The sequence below is a fragment of the Bombus fervidus genome, chromosome 11 (assembly GCF_041682495.2).
Source record: "Bombus fervidus isolate BK054 chromosome 11, iyBomFerv1, whole genome shotgun sequence".
Taxonomy (NCBI): Eukaryota; Metazoa; Arthropoda; class Insecta; order Hymenoptera; family Apidae; genus Bombus; species Bombus fervidus.
This window is the reverse complement of record NC_091527.1, coordinates 10,385,895-10,404,996: the sequence shown is the minus strand read 5'-3', so window position 1 is coordinate 10,404,996 and position 19,102 is coordinate 10,385,895. Positions and strand designations below refer to the sequence as shown.

At 36.8% G+C, this 19,102-nt stretch overlaps 1 protein-coding gene across 6 annotated transcripts in view; it reads right to left on the bottom strand.

Moving 5' to 3' along the window:
• The window catches only part of LOC139992028 (uncharacterized), a 513,816-nt gene that overhangs the window by 34,016 nt on the left and 460,698 nt on the right, over positions 1–19,102 (bottom strand). For all 6 annotated transcript variants that reach the window (XM_072012473.1, XM_074111956.1, XM_074111957.1 and 3 more), the window contains 2 exons: positions 10,416–10,697; positions 2,457–2,571 (listed from right to left, as the gene is read on the bottom strand). In XM_072012473.1, coding sequence (XP_071868574.1) covers positions 2,457–2,571; positions 10,416–10,697 — 397 coding nt within the window. The remainder of the gene's footprint in view (positions 1–2,456; positions 2,572–10,415; positions 10,698–19,102) is intronic.

Sequence of the window (19,102 nt, the reverse complement as noted above, 5' to 3'; positions counted from 1 at the left end):
CCACACAATCACGTTGTATTGAAAATGGAAGTATCAAAAATTGAAATATTGTATTAAAAATGAAACGATATTACTAAAAAGAAAGAAAAAAAAAAAAAACATTGTACATTTACGATCGGATAGATCGAAGAAAACTGTACGTCAAGGGGTGAGTTCAAGTAGACCAATCTGAATATGGAACGAGACCGGTGATCCGCGAAGAATCATCGCGGAAGAAACGACAGTTTCGTCTCGCGTTGCACTTGGCAGCGGTCGACGACGAAATAGCGCATAAATCGTTAACGACGCGCACTTTGTTACAAAAGCGCGGCATCCGGCCACCCTCGCGCCACCCTGCGCCACCCAGGACCATCGCGGCACAGCTTGATTTATCGTTCGAACGTGGACAATGCGAGAAATATTCTGGCGTGCTCGCTTCGTAAATCACGATTCTTCGGCAGTGCATAGAGCGACGAGGAGGAGGCGCGATTTCTCGCTGGCTGGAATATCACGCGAGCTTCTGGCAAGTGTACACGGTTTTCACAGACGGACAGACGTACTATGTAGACACGGACCAAACATAGACATAGACGCAAATATAGACACGTATATAGATACAAGAGACACGGATACATAGAAACATGGATAGATACGAAAGAGTAAGGAGAAAAGAAGAGAGAGGAGATGGGATTGGATTGAGATACGCCGTGGATCGCATGAATCATCGGAATCGCGTTCACGAATTTTGTGTTCTCAGCGTTGCCGTTGTCGAAGTTGATCGGATTAATATCTTGCTACGGAAACGACTTTGCGAACATTGATTTGAAGATTAACATCGATCCACTTTTTCCAGCATCCTACACCGAATCGCGATTTTAATAACGTATTCTAATTATTTACAATTTCTATAATATATGTGTTACGTCGGCCGACTCTCTGCCTAGACCGGACCACACGTCGCGGGCAGGATGGCAACCAGATATCTTCACATCCTCACCGCGTACCATCGATAGTCTCAAGTACCCTCCATAAATTCCAGGCATTTTCTATTTAAGGTCCTTCAGACCGACCAAATATTCTTTTACTAAATAGTTTATTGTCTACTACGGGAAGATACAGGAAAGTTGATTTCTTTCACGTTCAGTATCTTCCGTTAGCGACTTTCTCTCGAGGGCGGCTAAGATCCTTCCTAGCCCATCAGGCGTCTATTATCCAATCAGAAGCAACGTTTATTGCCCTCATTTTCCTAGCCAAAATTGTCATCAACAAATCCGATGGTTCCGTGCGCTAGACACACCCATCCTTAGCTTTTCTCCGCCACAGCATCGTCACCGAACGGCACTGATTTCCCATCTTTCGAACGGTCAACACCTTTGACCAGGTTTCCACCTTTAGATCAGTCACCTACTTTACTTATACATACGCACCAGTGTAATTATAATCATTACAAAGTTGTTGGAATAAAGTGTAACTTATAATTTGTTATATCAGTGTCACATTCAATTTAACTACCTCTATTATCCTAACCGAAATAGGGGATCGATCATTTCGCGGCGTAGATTGTCTAATCGTAACGGGAATTTACGACTCCCGTTGACGTGCTTCCTCGCGATCGCGTCTCTCCGCGAGTGAACATGGATTGTATTAAACCTTATATTACGTTCATTTTTGTACAAATCGTATTGTACGTAAACGTACAATTAGTTTTCCAATAGGAACGTATTTCTAATCTCATGGTGAATATTAAATATTCTCTGAGCTTAAACGAGATCGAAATATAAATGTAAAGCAAAGAAAAGATAATTTACTAATTCAAACTACTATTGTATTATTCACCTGTGATTACTTTAATCTTTATCGCGATTATATTAAAACGTCTTCTCTAACGTGTAGTTACGCTCTCGCTACACTTTGTGAACGAATTCCATGTTCGTTCAAGTTGCCCTAGTTCCGGTCTTAAGTATTCGCGAGTGTATACAGAGTAGCTCAGCGACAGATTCTCTGTAACCAGATGTCACGTTAGACTCCTGAATGTGTCTAAGGGAAAGTTAACGTAACTCGACAGTTAATATAACTCGGTCTTGCTCCTTATGATAGTTCGCGAAATGTATCTGTAGAGAAGACAGATCGTGATAAAGAGAGAGATTGGGAGGAAGAAGGATAGACGTAATCCAACCAAGATACGTTTCAAGGCACATAAATCATCGTGATCGTATTTCTATTCCGCAAGCTCTTTGAATTTTCACGTTGTTTGATATTAACGTCATTATTCGACATTTCATAGAACTATAAATTACACGAATAAAAGATATTTCTACCCTTATCCTCCTTTCTTTGCAATTCGCGTTTATTGCGTTGAACTTATTAGGTTGACGTATACGAAACATTAATACTTGTTATTAAATTTACGTTGACATTAGTTATAAATATTATTGCGAGTGACATGCTTTAAAATACGGGTACCTAATACAACTTACCAGTGGTTCTTTTCTGTATGATTTTTTCCTCGATCAGCGCTCTCACACTGACAGACGCGGTTTGTAAAGGCGGACCGACGACCTCTTTCTTCTCACTTTTCTTATTCTCAGCATCCTAGAATAAGTAGAAATAATAAGCGTCTATAAATTTCATTTCAAATCAAAACTTTTGTTTGTTGTAAATATTAAAAAAAAAATTAATATTCTAAAAGTTTTCAGACATGTATCTTAAAATTATCAATTCCTCCTATATTTCAATTATGTTATAAAATTTGTATATGTTTATTTTATGGAATTAGGTGAGTTTTATCCAATCAAAAATATTTATATTATCCACAATATGGTAATATAATAATATTTATGCTAATAACTTTGATATTGTTCGTCATAAATTTCCGATCAAAAACATTATTTTAATTCTTTTTGATATGCATATACATGCAACTTAAATGACTTAATAGAGAAAAATAAAGAAAATAACATATGAGTTGATATTAATTCCAACAAGTCCACGTTCCTTTCAATTGATCAGCTACTTTGTACATTGAGATATACATATAATATAAACAATGGAATCAATCACGTAAATCAATCGGTATCAAAGATTCAGAATAAATTCGACGCAAATATACTTTCCTAATTGCTGATTAGCTCATTTCACGAATCAACTACAAGTCTTGGTTGTTCACCGAAAGTTCGTTGCGCAACACGATTCCGTTTGACCTAGTTCGTAATTCGCGAATGATTCAAAATCTACTTTTACAGGGCTTGTATCGATAAATCGATTAGAATGTTAAACGATGCTTAAGCGCGACAAGAGGAAGAAAGAGAGCGAGTAAAGAAAAAGGGGCAATCCAGTGGAAAAGTAACATGGAGAAGAGGCGGGAGAGACAGAGGGATGTCCGTGGAATGAGATTGAAGAGATCAGGCGTTTCAAGCAGGATTATAAAAGAGAAGGGAGAAGATAAAGATGACAGTTGAAGAAAGGCTAGACGGGGAAGAGGAAATGACTGAGCAATAGCGGTCTGTATCATTGGTTCTTTTTCCTTTGTTCAAGAACGTTTTTATATCTCTGCAGTCTCTTCGTTGTTCTAACTGCGTAACCCTGCTTTAGATAAATTTCTAATTCCGTTTGAAAGAAGTAGGATTTAAAAGAGAGATTATTTTTGGAACAATATAGACGTTCTTTGAATTAAGGGAATAAAAGAGTTCTATTTGGCGGATAGAAGTTTGTTATGTCAATTTCATAAAATAATGTCTTATTCAAGCTTCGACGAAATTTTCTTAGAAACATTCGCAAGTTATCTGTCGCGGATATATACTAACACGTTGACAAATATCGGAAATGATAATCACACGAGGAACCTTCGTATTTGTGCGAGGAATATTACCACCGATTAATCATAATGTTTGACAAAAATCGAGAAACGAATCAACTGTAATATCTCCCTACTTAAGATCGCTTGAATGTCTCTTCAAGGTAGTGTCAAAACTTGGCGTACTATGTTCTTGATGCCGGTTCAAATGCATGACTCCGCGTTTCAACTCTTCGATTCTCCAATTACAACGACCATATATAATCGAATCACGTCCTCGGACACGTTGCTTGGAAAAGTATCATTATCGCGATACGAGGCAAAGCAAAGTAATATCTCTACACGCGCGAAAGTACAACGAAAACAGCTACAGAGTACGAAATCACGAAATTTTACGGTAACCAAATACTGGCGATCGAATTAAAACAATTAAACGAATTAAAAGATTAAAGGGAGTTTGCTTAGCAACGAGGATTCCCTTAATCAAACCGAAAGCCATTAATCACGAGTACACCCACAACTCTCTGATCATGCCACTGTCCCCGTTTCCTCAACAAATCTTAACTAACCAAACGCATCTCGAAACCCACACGTCAAATGCTCCCCACGCGGCCCATAATCCTCGTCTCGTCTATCATGGGTGCAGCCGGTTAATCGGAAACGCATCCCTCGCCGACTGATACTTCGATCGGGTACGACCGGTTCGCAGATTAGTGGTCCCGATGAAACGAAGGGTTAATTGTGCCAGTCCTTCGGACGCCGAGGCGGCAATTAGCATACGTCCACGTCGGATGTGCTATATATCTTCGTCCTGTTTCACGTGAGAGTCAGTCCCCTTCGAGGAACCATGCATCACCGTGATACGCACGCTACGGCGTCCACGTTGTCATCTTGATGAAACCTTAATGGCGAGGGAGCAAGATAGAACGAGGTGGAGGAGGACTACGGCGAACCCGGTAATCGCTGATCGTCATCGTGCTCCTCAATTTCCTACTTCGATATGTAGCTGCGTTTCTCTCTGCTTTGTATGCGAATATCTACGCGGGACCTTCTAGAAGTCGTGATAGGATTGCCAAGGGGGTGATTCGAAGGGGATGAAAAAAATAAGTCGAGATTATAGTATAGGGTACATAAGTTTTGGTTCGATATGTTTAGATTTGAAATTAGGTTCGATGTTCCCTCCTTTCATTTTCATATTGCGCTTATGCGTGTAAATTATGGCATAGGTTTTTAGATATGGTATTCATTTTATATTTCTTATATCACACATATACATTACATCACACATATTAGATAGATACATTTTGTACTTTGGCTGCATTTTTTGTGGACCATTAAATCGAGCTACTTGAATATCCACACGAGGATATTTTGCTTTTTATACCAAAAATATCGATTCTTTACTCTTATCAATGAAATATTTTTTATTTTCTCTTGTAAACACTACAAACCTTCAAAATCGTAGATTCATAGATACCCTTTTTCAACACTCTGTACAGAGTATATATTATTTCACATATATATATGTGTGTGTGTAATATATAATATAATATATATAATAATATATATGATATAGTAATATGTACTATGTATTCTTGTATTTTATATGTATGTACGTATGTGTGTATATGACCTGCCGCGAAATTGAACTCTGTCTTTGACGTGGCGTACCGCGCTCGCTTCATGAATATTGATCGGCTGCCGTTAATGCGCGGAATTGATTGCGGAACGTTCGCAGGCTCCGACTCATCAATTCGATCCGTGTCGATTCCAGCCCCGAACGCGAGTTCTCTTGTGTGCCGTAATGTACACACGTCTGACTCTTTTTTTGTACTCTTTTTTTCCCCCCTTTTTTGCTCTCATTTTTTTTTTTCTTTTTTACCACGTCCCTCTCGACACAGTTCGAACACAGGATGCTTCGTTGCGTCGATCTGTAAGTGAGTTCGAGAGTCGCCTTCTTTTTTCTTGTTTTAGTTCTTTATTTCGTTGCTCGCATATTTTTTCATCCCTTTTTTTTTGCTTGTTCACTTTTGTGTTTTGCTTTGTTCGATACAGTTCGAATAATAGAAAGTCGATCGCCCGATACTTTTGCGAAATAAAGAACTTCGAGCAGTGACTTTGTATGTACAAAGCTTCGTTTGTATCGGTTGTATCGCGTTCCATATCGCAATTCGCTTTCGACTTGGCAAATTAACTAAATTTCATAAGAAAATTGTATCGTAATAAATTTTATTCTTCTTCTCTGTACTAGATTCAAATATTGATTGAATTTTGAATTTATGAAATTCGTATCATTTCCTAACAGTTTCTAACATTTCCAATCGAAGTCTGGTATGATTTTATTGCAAAATTTAAATTCTTTTATCGAATGGTATGACGGATGCGCGATTAAAAATATGATTGAATTCCTAAAAATATAAATGAATTGTTAAATTTTTTAAGTTACGACGAACGAGATTTACAGTACGATATAAAGTTCGTGCTGATGATGTAAAGAACGAATACACGTATAAATATTAATTTCACTTTTAGCTGGATATTTGATTTCTTTTCCTTTTTTAATATCGAGTGTTACTATCGATCACGATAAGAGTTACTTTAATATTCAGATAACGTATTTTTACTGATGTTTAATTAAAAATGTGGTTCAACGATAAAAGAATTTCAATATGAATAGTATCGGAACGGCATATAATGGATTCGATGGGATTTTTAGTTTAATAATGAAAGAACAGACACATACAGATTGGAAAGCCGAGGAATTTCATAAATTTTCTTGAATTATACAGTTTCAACGTATCGAATTCGCAACGAAAGATTAAAAAGTATAATTATTATCTTCTCCATAGCGAAACGCGAATAAATCATCATTACTCGCCTTTCTTAATGACTTTATCCTTAATTCGAGCTTTAAATTGCTCCCAATTTCTATTGGTAATCATAGCAATTGTTCCTAATTTATCTTATAAATCCTTTGAATTTCTCAACAGAAAAGTTAAATATAGCAACTAATTAATGTTGAAATACATTCGCGGTATTACATCCTTTGACACGTGTATGCAGGATTATGAAAGATTTATCGTAAAGCTTTACTATTTTTGATATACCTAAATCCATTTCAATCTTATGATAATAATTATTTCATATATTAACTTTCTTCTATGTATGTATATTTTTACGTTAATTTAGATTAGTTTAGATCAGCAAATTTCACCAATATAATCATGACAGTCACGTCTTGCTACGATGTTAATGAAATTTCAGAACGTTTTATGTAACTCGTTATATATATACACATGGAGCTCTCTTACGGTAAGTGTCGAAATTCTTCTGTCAGCCGGTGTATATTTAATCTTACTACCAGCTACCTAGAATAGCTTCTTTCATATACCACCGTAAAAATTAATGGTGTTTTCCGTGAATCGAACGAAACAGAACCTACTACTATAAATAGAATTATAATACCAAGCAGTTTCAATAGTTTATCATTCAGGTATATCCGAATTAAATCGTGTTATTTTTGTTCTCAAGAAGAGAAAGAATGGAAAATTCAGATGCGGACGCGCGTTGGAAAATGGCGCGTTTCATGGAATATGTCGGTTAAATCGACATCCGTGCGTGGAAATTGTCGGACCCGAAGCGTTTAAGGTTTCGTCTAACGTACGTTGCACGAGGAACGGGATTCACGTGGACTTTTAAGCAATACAAAAGTGCTCAGCAAGTTAGTTTCAGGTCCAGGTTGAATATTTTTCGTCCGATTGCCGGAAAAGCTGCGTTCCTGCGCAACGACCGAGAATAATCCTCGAATAAATAGAATTTACTCGATTATCTTACGGACATAAACGGTATGAAGTCGATGAAAAAATCAGCTTGCACGTAGGATCACGTGTATTTTCCTCCATTCGATAATTCGTGCCTACTCATCACAGCCTCTACTTTATGCTCTCTAAAAGATAGATTATCCATTGATCGAAGGAAAAACATTCGTGGGAAATTCCATCGTTCTTAGTTCTCGTCCTTCGAAGATTCCTCTAGCTTTCAATTTTTCATATCGAAAAACATAAACATTCGTAATCGACATAGAAATAATCAGCAATCTACAGCAGCTATCTAATACCGATCCGGAGAACATCCCCGGGCAATAGCCACGTGGTAACCCATTAACGTAGGACAAAGTGCAGGCGAACCACGTATTCAGATGTCGACTACAAATATATCCGAATGCACTCACGCCTCTGTTCCCCGGCCGTGAACCATGAACGTTCACCTCGTGTCCCTGAACGGCTATGTGGACCTCTCTGACGCTTGATCGTGAACACAGTCACGACGAACATAAAGGCCCCTGGCCGCGAGCATGAATATGAATCTGTGTATGTACACAGATCAAAATGAATGGATCCGGACGCTGCGCTAGTGCATGAACGGAAGGCTGGACGCGAAGCCTTGGATACGCTGGAATGCGCGTGGATTCAACGTACACACACGTACAGACATGGACGAGAGAGTGGCGAGTTGAAAACTCCGGGTGCAGTTTGAAACGAGAGCAGACCGCGTTGAAAACCCAGCCGGTAACCGGTTCAGATTCAATCTACATAATGGAGAAAGCTCGAGACAATGTTTGCACAGCCCTCTTCGACCGTGGCTGCTTCCCAATCTTTCCGTCTCCAGCCGCCACCGTCCAAGCAAAGAGCTTGTTAATGGGTTCATTTGGATTCGATCATCGCCTTACCATTCCATCTCTCGATTTTATTCTCTCGCGATCTGCGCTCGTTTACCTCGTGTCTTTGCTCGATCGACCGATTCCTAACTTTGGAATTTTCACTTTTTTTTTTTTATCGAAGATGCGTTTGAAGCGATAGTCGCAGAGAAGATTCGTGCGAGTTGGAACGTTGAATTAGAATCGTGAGAATCAGTTCCACTACGGAAGCGAATTTACGAAGAATTTCTTGCAAAATGTAGAACGATACGTAGGAGAATATTATTGTTGGAGTGGATTTACGAAACTCCAACTTACGAGTTATTTTTTAAAGATGTACATCTTTGTACCTAAAAGATTTTCGTTTTCAATTGTGCGATATTAACATTTTCCCGATCGATCATAACATTATCTTACAATTAGAAACTTATTAAAAATATACTATCGCACGAAATAGCCGTTTCCTCATTTTGCGATGCATCTACAGGGGATAATCGTTGCAGAGGCAGGAAAAAAGTGAGAAGAAATCAGGGATAGGATCTCGAGGCGAGATCTGCTCGATTTCATACTTTTCTTCTTCTTTCTCTTCTCTTCGCGAGCAGAGAATCTGAACAGAGAGGCTCTTAATAAGGTCAAGGAAGAGGCAGGCTGTTGCAGTCGTCGGAATAGAAAGATCAGCGATTCTGCCCCCTTCTTTCTTCCTCTTCTCTGATTCCATCCCAGTCGCCTCTCTTCTCACTGATTAAAAATGTCTTAACGAATGGCGCGGCGTGTCTTTTGTAGGGATACGCTGAAAATGATTCGTCCGAAGTTTTTTCTCGCCATTTCGATAGAAACGACATTCAATGTAAAAACGTCTTCGGTGGAACGATAATATAATGATATGGATAACGAAAGATGAAGCAACTCTTAATTCTATTAGAAACTGGATGAAAAGTAATAAAATGAACAGAAATTGCAAATACACTTTTCGATTCTATTGGACGTCTTGTTCCGTTTCTTCATCAACTTTTGATCATCTATCGTTTTAATTCATATCAGGACGAGGAACTTGACATTTTAACAAAAGAAGACTTCTTGTTTTTTCCTTTTCAGTGATTATCGTCTCATGTATCACGAAGAAAGGAGCGTTGTAGAACGTAACCGGTCGAAATTTTCATAAAATCACCGGTTGATTGCGTTTCGGTCGTCGAGATTTTCATGAAATCACCAACTGATTACACGAAGCTCTCCGTGCGAGTTTCTGGGATTGCGAATTCATATGGTAATGTCGCTGAACCTTGCAGGTTGCCGTAGCCTTTGGTAAACTTCATGAAATTCTTCTTGAAAATTCAATTCTGCCCCCGCGGGATGAAACGCGGTTCGTGGAAGAGGTAAGCAAAGCCCGGATTCCGTATAATTTTCATCTCGAGACCGTCTCGAGGAGAATTGATGAAGCAAGCGGAACAAACGCGAGACTAGAATTAACGACTCGTTCCTCTCAATTACTTTATCTCGCTATTCTTATGTTCTGATATAAAATATTGCAAATTTTTATGATGATTCCTCGGATGACTCTTGCAAGATTATTAGCTGCAGCTATTAAATTACAGCGTTCGCAACTTTTGTAAAATTCTTCACTGTAACCTTGTCGAAGATTATTGTATCTTATCATTTACACTATCGTACTAATTATTGTTATGTTTCTTATTTATATGATTACTTTTATGCAATTTATAACGATTCAGAAATCTAGATACGGCAAATAGAAACGCAGAAAAGGAGCATTGCCAAGAAAATCTGCGTTATTAATACTTTATCATAATATTTCAATCTTATTAGAATAAAATATTGTCCTTTCTTTGAAAATATTCCTATAATACTATATATAATACTGTGATAATATACTATATACGTAATAACACGAAAGAAAACACTTGAGAATAGTGAAAAGCGTAACTTGCTTACCTTCTTGAAATAACCACCATGGAGTCTCATATGACCATTGAGTGCCGGTATATTTTTGAATTTCCGATGGCACAAATTGCATTCGACCGGTTTTGACTCGGTTTGCGTCTTGTTGGACGCCGTCGCAGTGCCAGGGGACGCCGAATTTCCCGGCGACGGGCTGCCTTTCCTCACATTTCCGCCTCCTGGCGAATTAGCTTGTGTCTGTTGCTGCTGATGCTGTTGCTGCGGTTGCTGCTGCTGCTGTTGCTGGGATTGCTGTTGCGCTTGCTGCTGTTGTTGCTGCAACGAGAAATAAATAGCTGAAATTATTAATTTGTTATCGAATTTATATATAATATACGAACGCATCTAAGTTTGCTCTCTCTATTTTATTTTGTATGAATATTACAATTTCGTTATTTTAAACACTCCGAAGGGACTTTTAATGCAATATCTTCTTCAAGGTTAGACGAGTGGTATACTTGTGTAATTACGTAATTGTTGTACGACGGAATTATTTATGTATCGAATATTTAATAAGTTCAACATTGGAAATAATTAATTTTGTTAAATTTGTTCTCCTTTACAATTAATGACTTATCCCAAAATATCAAAAGAGTATCATATCATTTATTTCCATACAAATTATTTGTTAAATATTATACATAATGTTTTTATATGATATATTTTATATATCTAGAGAACATTATTTAAATTATGCTGATATTGTATATACTGTTATAATTTATAGATGGTATTGCTGCTGCTGGTCTCGGCAATGCTAACTAAAGTGGAAGATGCGATGCTTCAAATGTAAAGGGACCTTCGGAATAACATTTAATTCCATAGTTCAAAGTGGTTCTTTGCCTAACAGAGTGCGAAACGAAGAACGAGGCATTCTTTTCACACTAGCTTTGACAATTAATGAAAACATCTTATGATTCAAGCATACTTTCCTCCGCAGCTTTGAAACACCAAGCGCTTTTCAAGCGATTACCATGAAATTAAATATTCAACATTGTTATCGTTCCTGATATCATACAGCTTCTTTCCCTTCTCACTGTTTTAATGGTTTCTCATACATATATTACAGTATGGTGTTTCCCCATGACAATTTTTATCACGGTTCGAGTTTATAAAATTAGCATACGGGAAGATATTATTTCATTCGCAACCTTCAAAATTTAAATTCTAGTTTGTCTTCGAGTGCAAATTACATTTAAAAGATAGGCACGTATAATTCAAAATCAATTCGATCGATAGAATTGTTGTATCATTTTATAAACATTTTTCATTCGACTTCAAACATTTGAATATCATAAAGATGAATTATTTTTTCTGAATAAAGGGACTTTTAAATACTTTAAAGTTCGACACATAACTCGTAGTAAACTATGTATTAATATTTGCAAGTTTCGCCGAGGAAACGCCTAACACACGCATGACCATAACATACGCTTGCATTCATTATTGTCACAGCAAGAAAATTGAAATTCTTCGAATTGTGACAGTTCTTCAGCACGAAAGCTGCATATTTGAGCTTCAACCAACAAGAATTTATCGCGCGGTGTAATAAAAATTCTAATAAAAGCGTATGTTCGTTATTTCATTCTCTTTCTTTCTCACATACACGTTTTTCGTTTCATCGCTTTTACAAGAATAATGAAGGAGTATAAAGAATAATAATAAAAAAAAAAAAGAACAATGCACGTAAATAATGCGGCTACATGGAATATAGAATTCCTTTTGCCCTCCAGTGAAGTCTTTCCACGAGTCTGTTCTCTTTTCTCTCGCCTACTTCAAGCTCTGAGGTAACTTTGTAATTTCGCGAATGTTAAGGGAGAAACGACGATGCCGGCGGAATGGTTAAGTACAGATCGAGAACGATGCAACTTGTTACGTGGCGTATTGTTCTGTAATTTTCGTTTCGTTGCAAGAGGTGAGAGGAAGTTTCAGTTTTATTGCAGTAGATGAGAGCGTAGGAAGAAATGCTACAAGAATATGTGTATTTTCATTCTCTTGTTATTTTCCTCGGCAAGTTGCAAAAATAACGAAAATTGTATGATTCAATATTCATTTCATTTTTTACATTGATGGAAACTTTTGGCTATACAGACGAAGGACAAATTAAATTAAATAGCAATTAGTCGAGACGTATGACGTCAAATTTATCAAAGAATACACGTAAACATTAATTTTCCTTTTATTTTCATGGGGAGGTTGATAGGGCAGTGAATTCAAGTAGAATAGAACCATGTTTAGTCGGACATACTGCATTCATAACATCAAACGAAAGTATTCATCAAAATTTTCATGGAACCACGTCAATTATAACTTTAAAACAGCCCCCACGATCATACAGGAAGTCGCATCCACGCAACGCTCAAACGAAAATTAATCTTCATTTAATTCCTCTGTAATTCCGAACCGCGTTAATTCTCACTACGCCTCTGATGACCGCTACCAAAGTTGATTGATTCCGAAAGTAGACGCAGGTTTCATTAAACGTCGAATTAGCGCGACGAATTTGAAACGATCGATCCTGCTCGTCAAAGCGAAAATACAGAACAAGTTTCGCGAAAACAGCACCGCAACGCACAAGACTTAAAGAAAATTGGAAGGTGTTGAAGTAATTACTTCAAGAAAAACTCTACACATTTACTTTTGTATATCCGTGATCTAGAGACCGCTGTTACGAAGAAAATAGAATTTAGTGAAGAAAATTCAAAATAAAGAGAGGTCCATATTATTATGCTCTTGAATATAAATTTTGTTTCGGGTTACAAGATCTAGAAACAAAAGAGCTATAAGTAGATTTCTGTTGCTGTTTCTTGTAGCCTTCAGCTAGAGCTACATATCAAGGTTAACTTTTTGGTAATGTCCTTTGCTATAAATATATGAACGTGCTCCTTATCTTCCTATTGTATTGCAACACTGAAAGAGTGAGGATCTGGATCAGCATACTATACCTGTACTTATTTTAATATATTTTTCTATTACAAAATTCATTCGCTCGTTTCTCTATCAGTCAGCCTCAGCAGAAGGTAAGCAAACATAGAAAATATTTGCTTAGGTTCCATTTCTTTAATATCACTCGCAAGAATATGAATTTACATAAACAACCTTTTCCTTGCTACGAGTTCAATCCTTCGTAATCTGGCGCCATTCGGACGATTAATAATATTCTGTCAATCTTTTCGAAATTTACATCTAATAAAAATTGAAAAATGAAAAGTCGACAGAACTTATGAGACAATCTACAGGTTTATTTTCACAGCTTTAGCGTATAGCCAGAGTAATCAGCTTTAAACTCGTAGAGAGTGGAGGTCAGGTCAGAGAATGTGTTTATATGGACGGGATGGTTAGACGAGGATTTTCGAGAATTCTGTTGGTGTGCATCTTCCTGGTACAGGATCTTGCCGCCGCAAGCTCATCAGTATTCCAACGACGATCTCGACGCTACGATAAATCGCAGAGCATCGAATCCGTGCGATTTCAGACTACAGTGTGCAGTTCAGAGTGAGGTATTGTTCGAGTTTTCTCGGAGGGACATTGAGCGTATTAGGGAATCGAGTAGCTCGTTCGATGAAAATTTATGGATAATGTATGGGTATTCGTCGTAGAAGATGAAAAATAATGGAAGCGGAAGCAATAGTCGCATTTGAATGTTATAGATTAAGGAGAATATATTCTTGTATACGAGAGGTTCCATATCGATCACTCTTTTCGTTTTATCCTTTCGTATAATATATTATCATTGTCGTACAAGGTACATTATTTTTGTGAATTTTTGGCATTGATGATGACGTTTCTAGAAGCTAGGAATCAAGTGTCTCCTTAGATATATTATACATTACATTTCATGAAAATCTTCAATTTTAGTTCAAATTAATCAAGATGTAAGTTTCCTTAACTTTTAGAAAATTCAAAATTCTTAGATGAACGAAGATAGGAAAATCTTTCACCAACAATTTCTATTCTACTTAAAAACGTATATCCTACATAAATCATTAAATACCTAAACAAGGATAAACACTTTAAAATCAAACCTGCAATCTCAAAAATACCTGTATCTGATTATCTGTTCGCAAACTCCACTTATGTACTGTTATCATACTTATATCGACTTTTCCACATATGTAGCGTCAATATCATAAAACTTGATGTTTCTAACATTCACCTCTATTCATTGTCACAGCATTTGCTTTGAAAGCGTACTTTATCTTAGTCCTATAACATCTACAAAGTAACAAAGCATCGTTACGCAGCCGATTTCTCTTTAGTAACTAGTAAGTAGTAGCAGTAAGAAATCGTGTGGTATCCAGCTTTATTAAAGCGCAGGAAAAGTTGATTCGACATTCGTAACGTGCAACCACACGTTCATCTTGCGTGGAAGGTATCAGGCTCGCACGTTCTACGGAAGGTTTCAACGTTGGCAAAGGATTTCGAGTTTTCTTTCGAGTCACATCTCCGTCTCCGAGTGACTCTATCCGCTGTCGCGAATGTCGGCGAATGTCGACGGTTGCGAGCTGCCGAAGAAGAGAAGCAAGCGAAGAAAAACTGTCGCGGAAGCTAAGGCAGGGCTCTTTGCGATCGAATGGTTAATTATTAATGGAGTCAACGGGATCACGTAGTTATAGCGCAGACTCTTAACGAAGAAGATTCTTTTCCTCTTCGTTACGATGAGACACTTTTTGCGCTTCAACTTTACCCGCTTATGAAGGATCATTGTGAAATGTTTGCTTCCTACGTTCATGTATTGTATCGTTAAACGACGACCTATATCGATTCGTTTTTTCTTCTCTTTAATTGCTATTTTAAATTGACAAGATAACATTGCTTACAGTGAACAAAGAAAGTTTTGTTAAATGATTTTTATTTATTTGTATAAAATGTCGCGAGCATGAAAACTTCTTACGTTTCTTGCGAGTAATTGAATTTCAAACAAGTATGTTCATATATATACACTTCTTGTACGAAAGATATATTTTAGAATTAGTCGTTGAATATGAGGTGAATAAAGGCCGTGATAGTTGTATGTAGTTGCTGATTGTAGATCTCGCTGCTGGGGTACTGCTGCATTTTCTTCAAATTATTGTATCGCAGAAGAAAATATCGGACTACGAACGTCGGGATTTGAACCCGGGTCCCGAACGTTCGTAACCAAAGGCGCTAACCACTGCGCTATCGTCGTCCGGTGCTAGTTAGTGTCGAGTGACGGTATTTGTTATCGTGTGCCGCCATAAATATATACATGGTTTTTGAGTTTAGTGTTACAATTTTCGGATGCGGTGTTTCTATTTTTTGAGACGTGGATTAGTCTTATTTTATTTTATATTGTGTTTCACTGTTTAGAATTATTAGGTATTATTACGTACGATCCATTTTGTTCTATTCAGATAAACACCGCGACATTTCACAGACTTGATTTCACATTTGTATGAAGGTGCACTGTTGTAAGAAACACGTTTGCGAAAGAAAGACACTTTTCGAACAACCTAATATAATAATCGTAATCTTGTATTCGATGTTGAAATTGTTTTATATAATTTTTGTTCTGTTTATTCTATATATCTTTCCGTTATTTCCTGGATAGAATAATGAAAATTCGTAATACGAAATTTTAAGAAGAAAAGGCAGTTTTAGAATATCGCAGGAAGAAGATCTTGGAAAGGAAACGTTGGGTCTAGACACGATGGTTAGCGTTGCGATTACAACAAATTGGTACGTCAAAGTGAACAAGTTAGGATCCGTTAAAGGACTCGCCAGAACTTGGTAAACTAACGAACTCCGTGCGAATTAGAACTTTGAACTTCGTAATGTTTGAACTCGCTAAAGTATATGGACCTTTGAAGTCGATTCGACGTTCGACTCATTTAAAACTTCCTTCGTTAAAGAATAGCAATATCTATCCTCAATTTCTGACTCGGAGAATTTTTATTAAAGTACATAGAACGAAGTGAAATAGTTCAAACGAATATCTACAGTTCGATAGCTTGTTATTGAAAGTTGAATTTCATTAAACTTCCATTCCGAGCTATATATTTTTAACGCTACAAATTGTGAATTATAAATTTTGAATTTTAAATTTCATCTTCAGTTTTACATTACCAACACTGAATTCTATTTAAATCGTGTAATATTTCCGAATATTCTAAAATTAAAATTTTAAATCTTAGAATTTCTACACGTTAGACGACGATACATTCAACAGGTAATTTGTCACAAAATAAAAGAGTCGTAATCATTCTTTCGCTATATCGTCTTTCTTCGTGTCTTCGTATCTTGATTACAACGGGATGACATTTTTTGTAGCAGCGATCAGTGCACTGTCTTGGTTGAAAGGGGTAGAAGTATAGCGACAGTAACAAAATACGAGGCGCTTTTTTCTGGCTGACTGTTTTGTTTCGGAGGTCGCGAATTGTAGCAGGAATAACGAGATACGGCGGCGTTAAAGAAGACAAAACCGTGCCACACAAAGCGAAGAAACGGCCACGTTTCTTGCGCGGGCTTGAGAAAAGAGTTTGCCCTACTTTCTATAAAAAATGGAGTAAGGTAAGATAAAAGGAGAGCAAACAACAAACTTTTTTTAATTATGATCGAAAATATCTATAAATTATTAAAATCACTTGCTGTTTGTTATCACTAAAGAAAATAGTATTGGATATTAAAGAAATTAATATACATTAACTTCATGAATGAAAAATATCGATATAAATGTCGAATTCAAGTTTCAATAGTTTCAAAAGATACAATAAACTTACCACGAATAAATACTTCTGAGTTTACGAAATGCTTTCACAAACAGTAAACCTTATTGCCAATATACACGTATTTGTACATTTTCTTTGCCAGAAAAATAATATGTAATTATCTTCTTTGATTTTAATAAAGCCAAATTTGAAAAATTAAACGATAGTTAAAATAGTATCTGAGTTTTGTTCGCAAGTGACAATAGATAAATAGATATAAAACAGGTAGACGTATCTATCACGTTGTATCGTGCAGTGGCTGACCAACTACTTACTTATTCTACTGGCAAGAGATAAAACATTGTTCCACTTAAATAATTATCGCGCAGCTTAATTTACAGCTATTGAAACAACGTACCTGTTACAAATAAATACCTCTTTATGCTCTTCAAACTACTTTAATATTTTAAAAAATTCAACATAAAATCGTCTCGTTTTCACAAAAGAGCAATATCTACCAATTCGTAGGAAAGCACCGTGAAGTAATCGAAACGTAATTACAAGCTAATGTCAGGTTCATTAAGAAAGAAGATAGCCGTTCGCTACGCGTTTGACGTTTATCATTATTTCCCTGGCATTTTGATTCCCTCCGGGCGATCTCTAGTGCCGAAAGCATTCCGTTCGATTACCTTCCTCCTTTTGCTTCATCAAATACGTAATCCAGTCGATCGGCGATAATCGCGGCTCGTTTGTAGCGTCGATGCATGGCGGAGTACAGAGCGAGTTTAATTTAAGACTCGACCGCGGCAATGGCGCGCCGATAAAATCCGTTTAATTCGTGCAGCTCGACCGATTATATCCCCCTCGGTTCGCTCGTTCATCGTTCGAGAAGTCGCCGTGATTGAACGACGCGACGGTCAAGTATCGATCCGTGGCCGGATAGCTTTCGAGACAATCTTCGTGTAGCTCTTTTTACCTTTCTGCTCTCCTTTTGATCGTTAACGATGCTTCCACTTTTGAAAACGATAACGCGGCCTCGTTGCAAGATCGTAAAAGGCGAACTTAAACGTTGGAACACGGTTTTTAGTAAATTCTATACAAGCTTTTAATCAGTTGGCTTGGAACGTCGATTTCTTTACACGAGATTGAAATTTTAAGCGATATGAAAGATGCTCTTTTCTGTGTGCTGTGCAATTTACCATTATTCTACTGTAACTGTGAAAACAACATACATTTGTATTATTTTATATTTATTTTATATATATATATATATATATATATATATGCGTTACTTAATAACCGATTATTTCATCGAAGATTCTTCAGTTGTGTTCAGCATTGAAAATTGTTCAACATGGCGAAATTAGGTAGACTCGTATTATGATTCATGTAATCGTCGATTACGCTCTAAGCTAAACATAATAGTTAAAGTAAATCAAGAAAATTCATTTCTAGGACTTAATAACGTTCTTGATACCCGGTTTAAACTTTCCATTTTGGATTCTACAATTTAACGTTTCTAATACCTAATTTGAATTTCCCGCCTTGGTTCTCCTGCGATCTCCTGTTCCTAATACCTACTTTAAATCTTGCAGCGTTACTCCCGTGATTTAACGTTTCTAATACCTGGTTCCAATCTCTTACCTTGATCTCTGTGATATTCTTAAAATTATATTACTATAGACATGATTCACGATTGCTTTTAATAACCGTGGAATTATTTGTATTTAGTCCGTCGGTGCAGGACTTTAACAATCTGTTACAAATTTGCGCGCATAATAAATAAAAAATTTAAAGACATTAACGTTCTCCGAAATTCTAAAAATTTTTAATCGACACTCTCGCGTACCAAAGGTGCCAGTAATTTCTATGCTAGACATTTCTTACCACATTGCCAATGATTATCTATTTTGAACTATTACGTTCGTTCGTTGCTCCTATCAATTACAATAATTTCATTTTCTAAAATTGGCGCGTTTCTTCGTGTTACTTATCCTTTAAATCTTCCTTTGT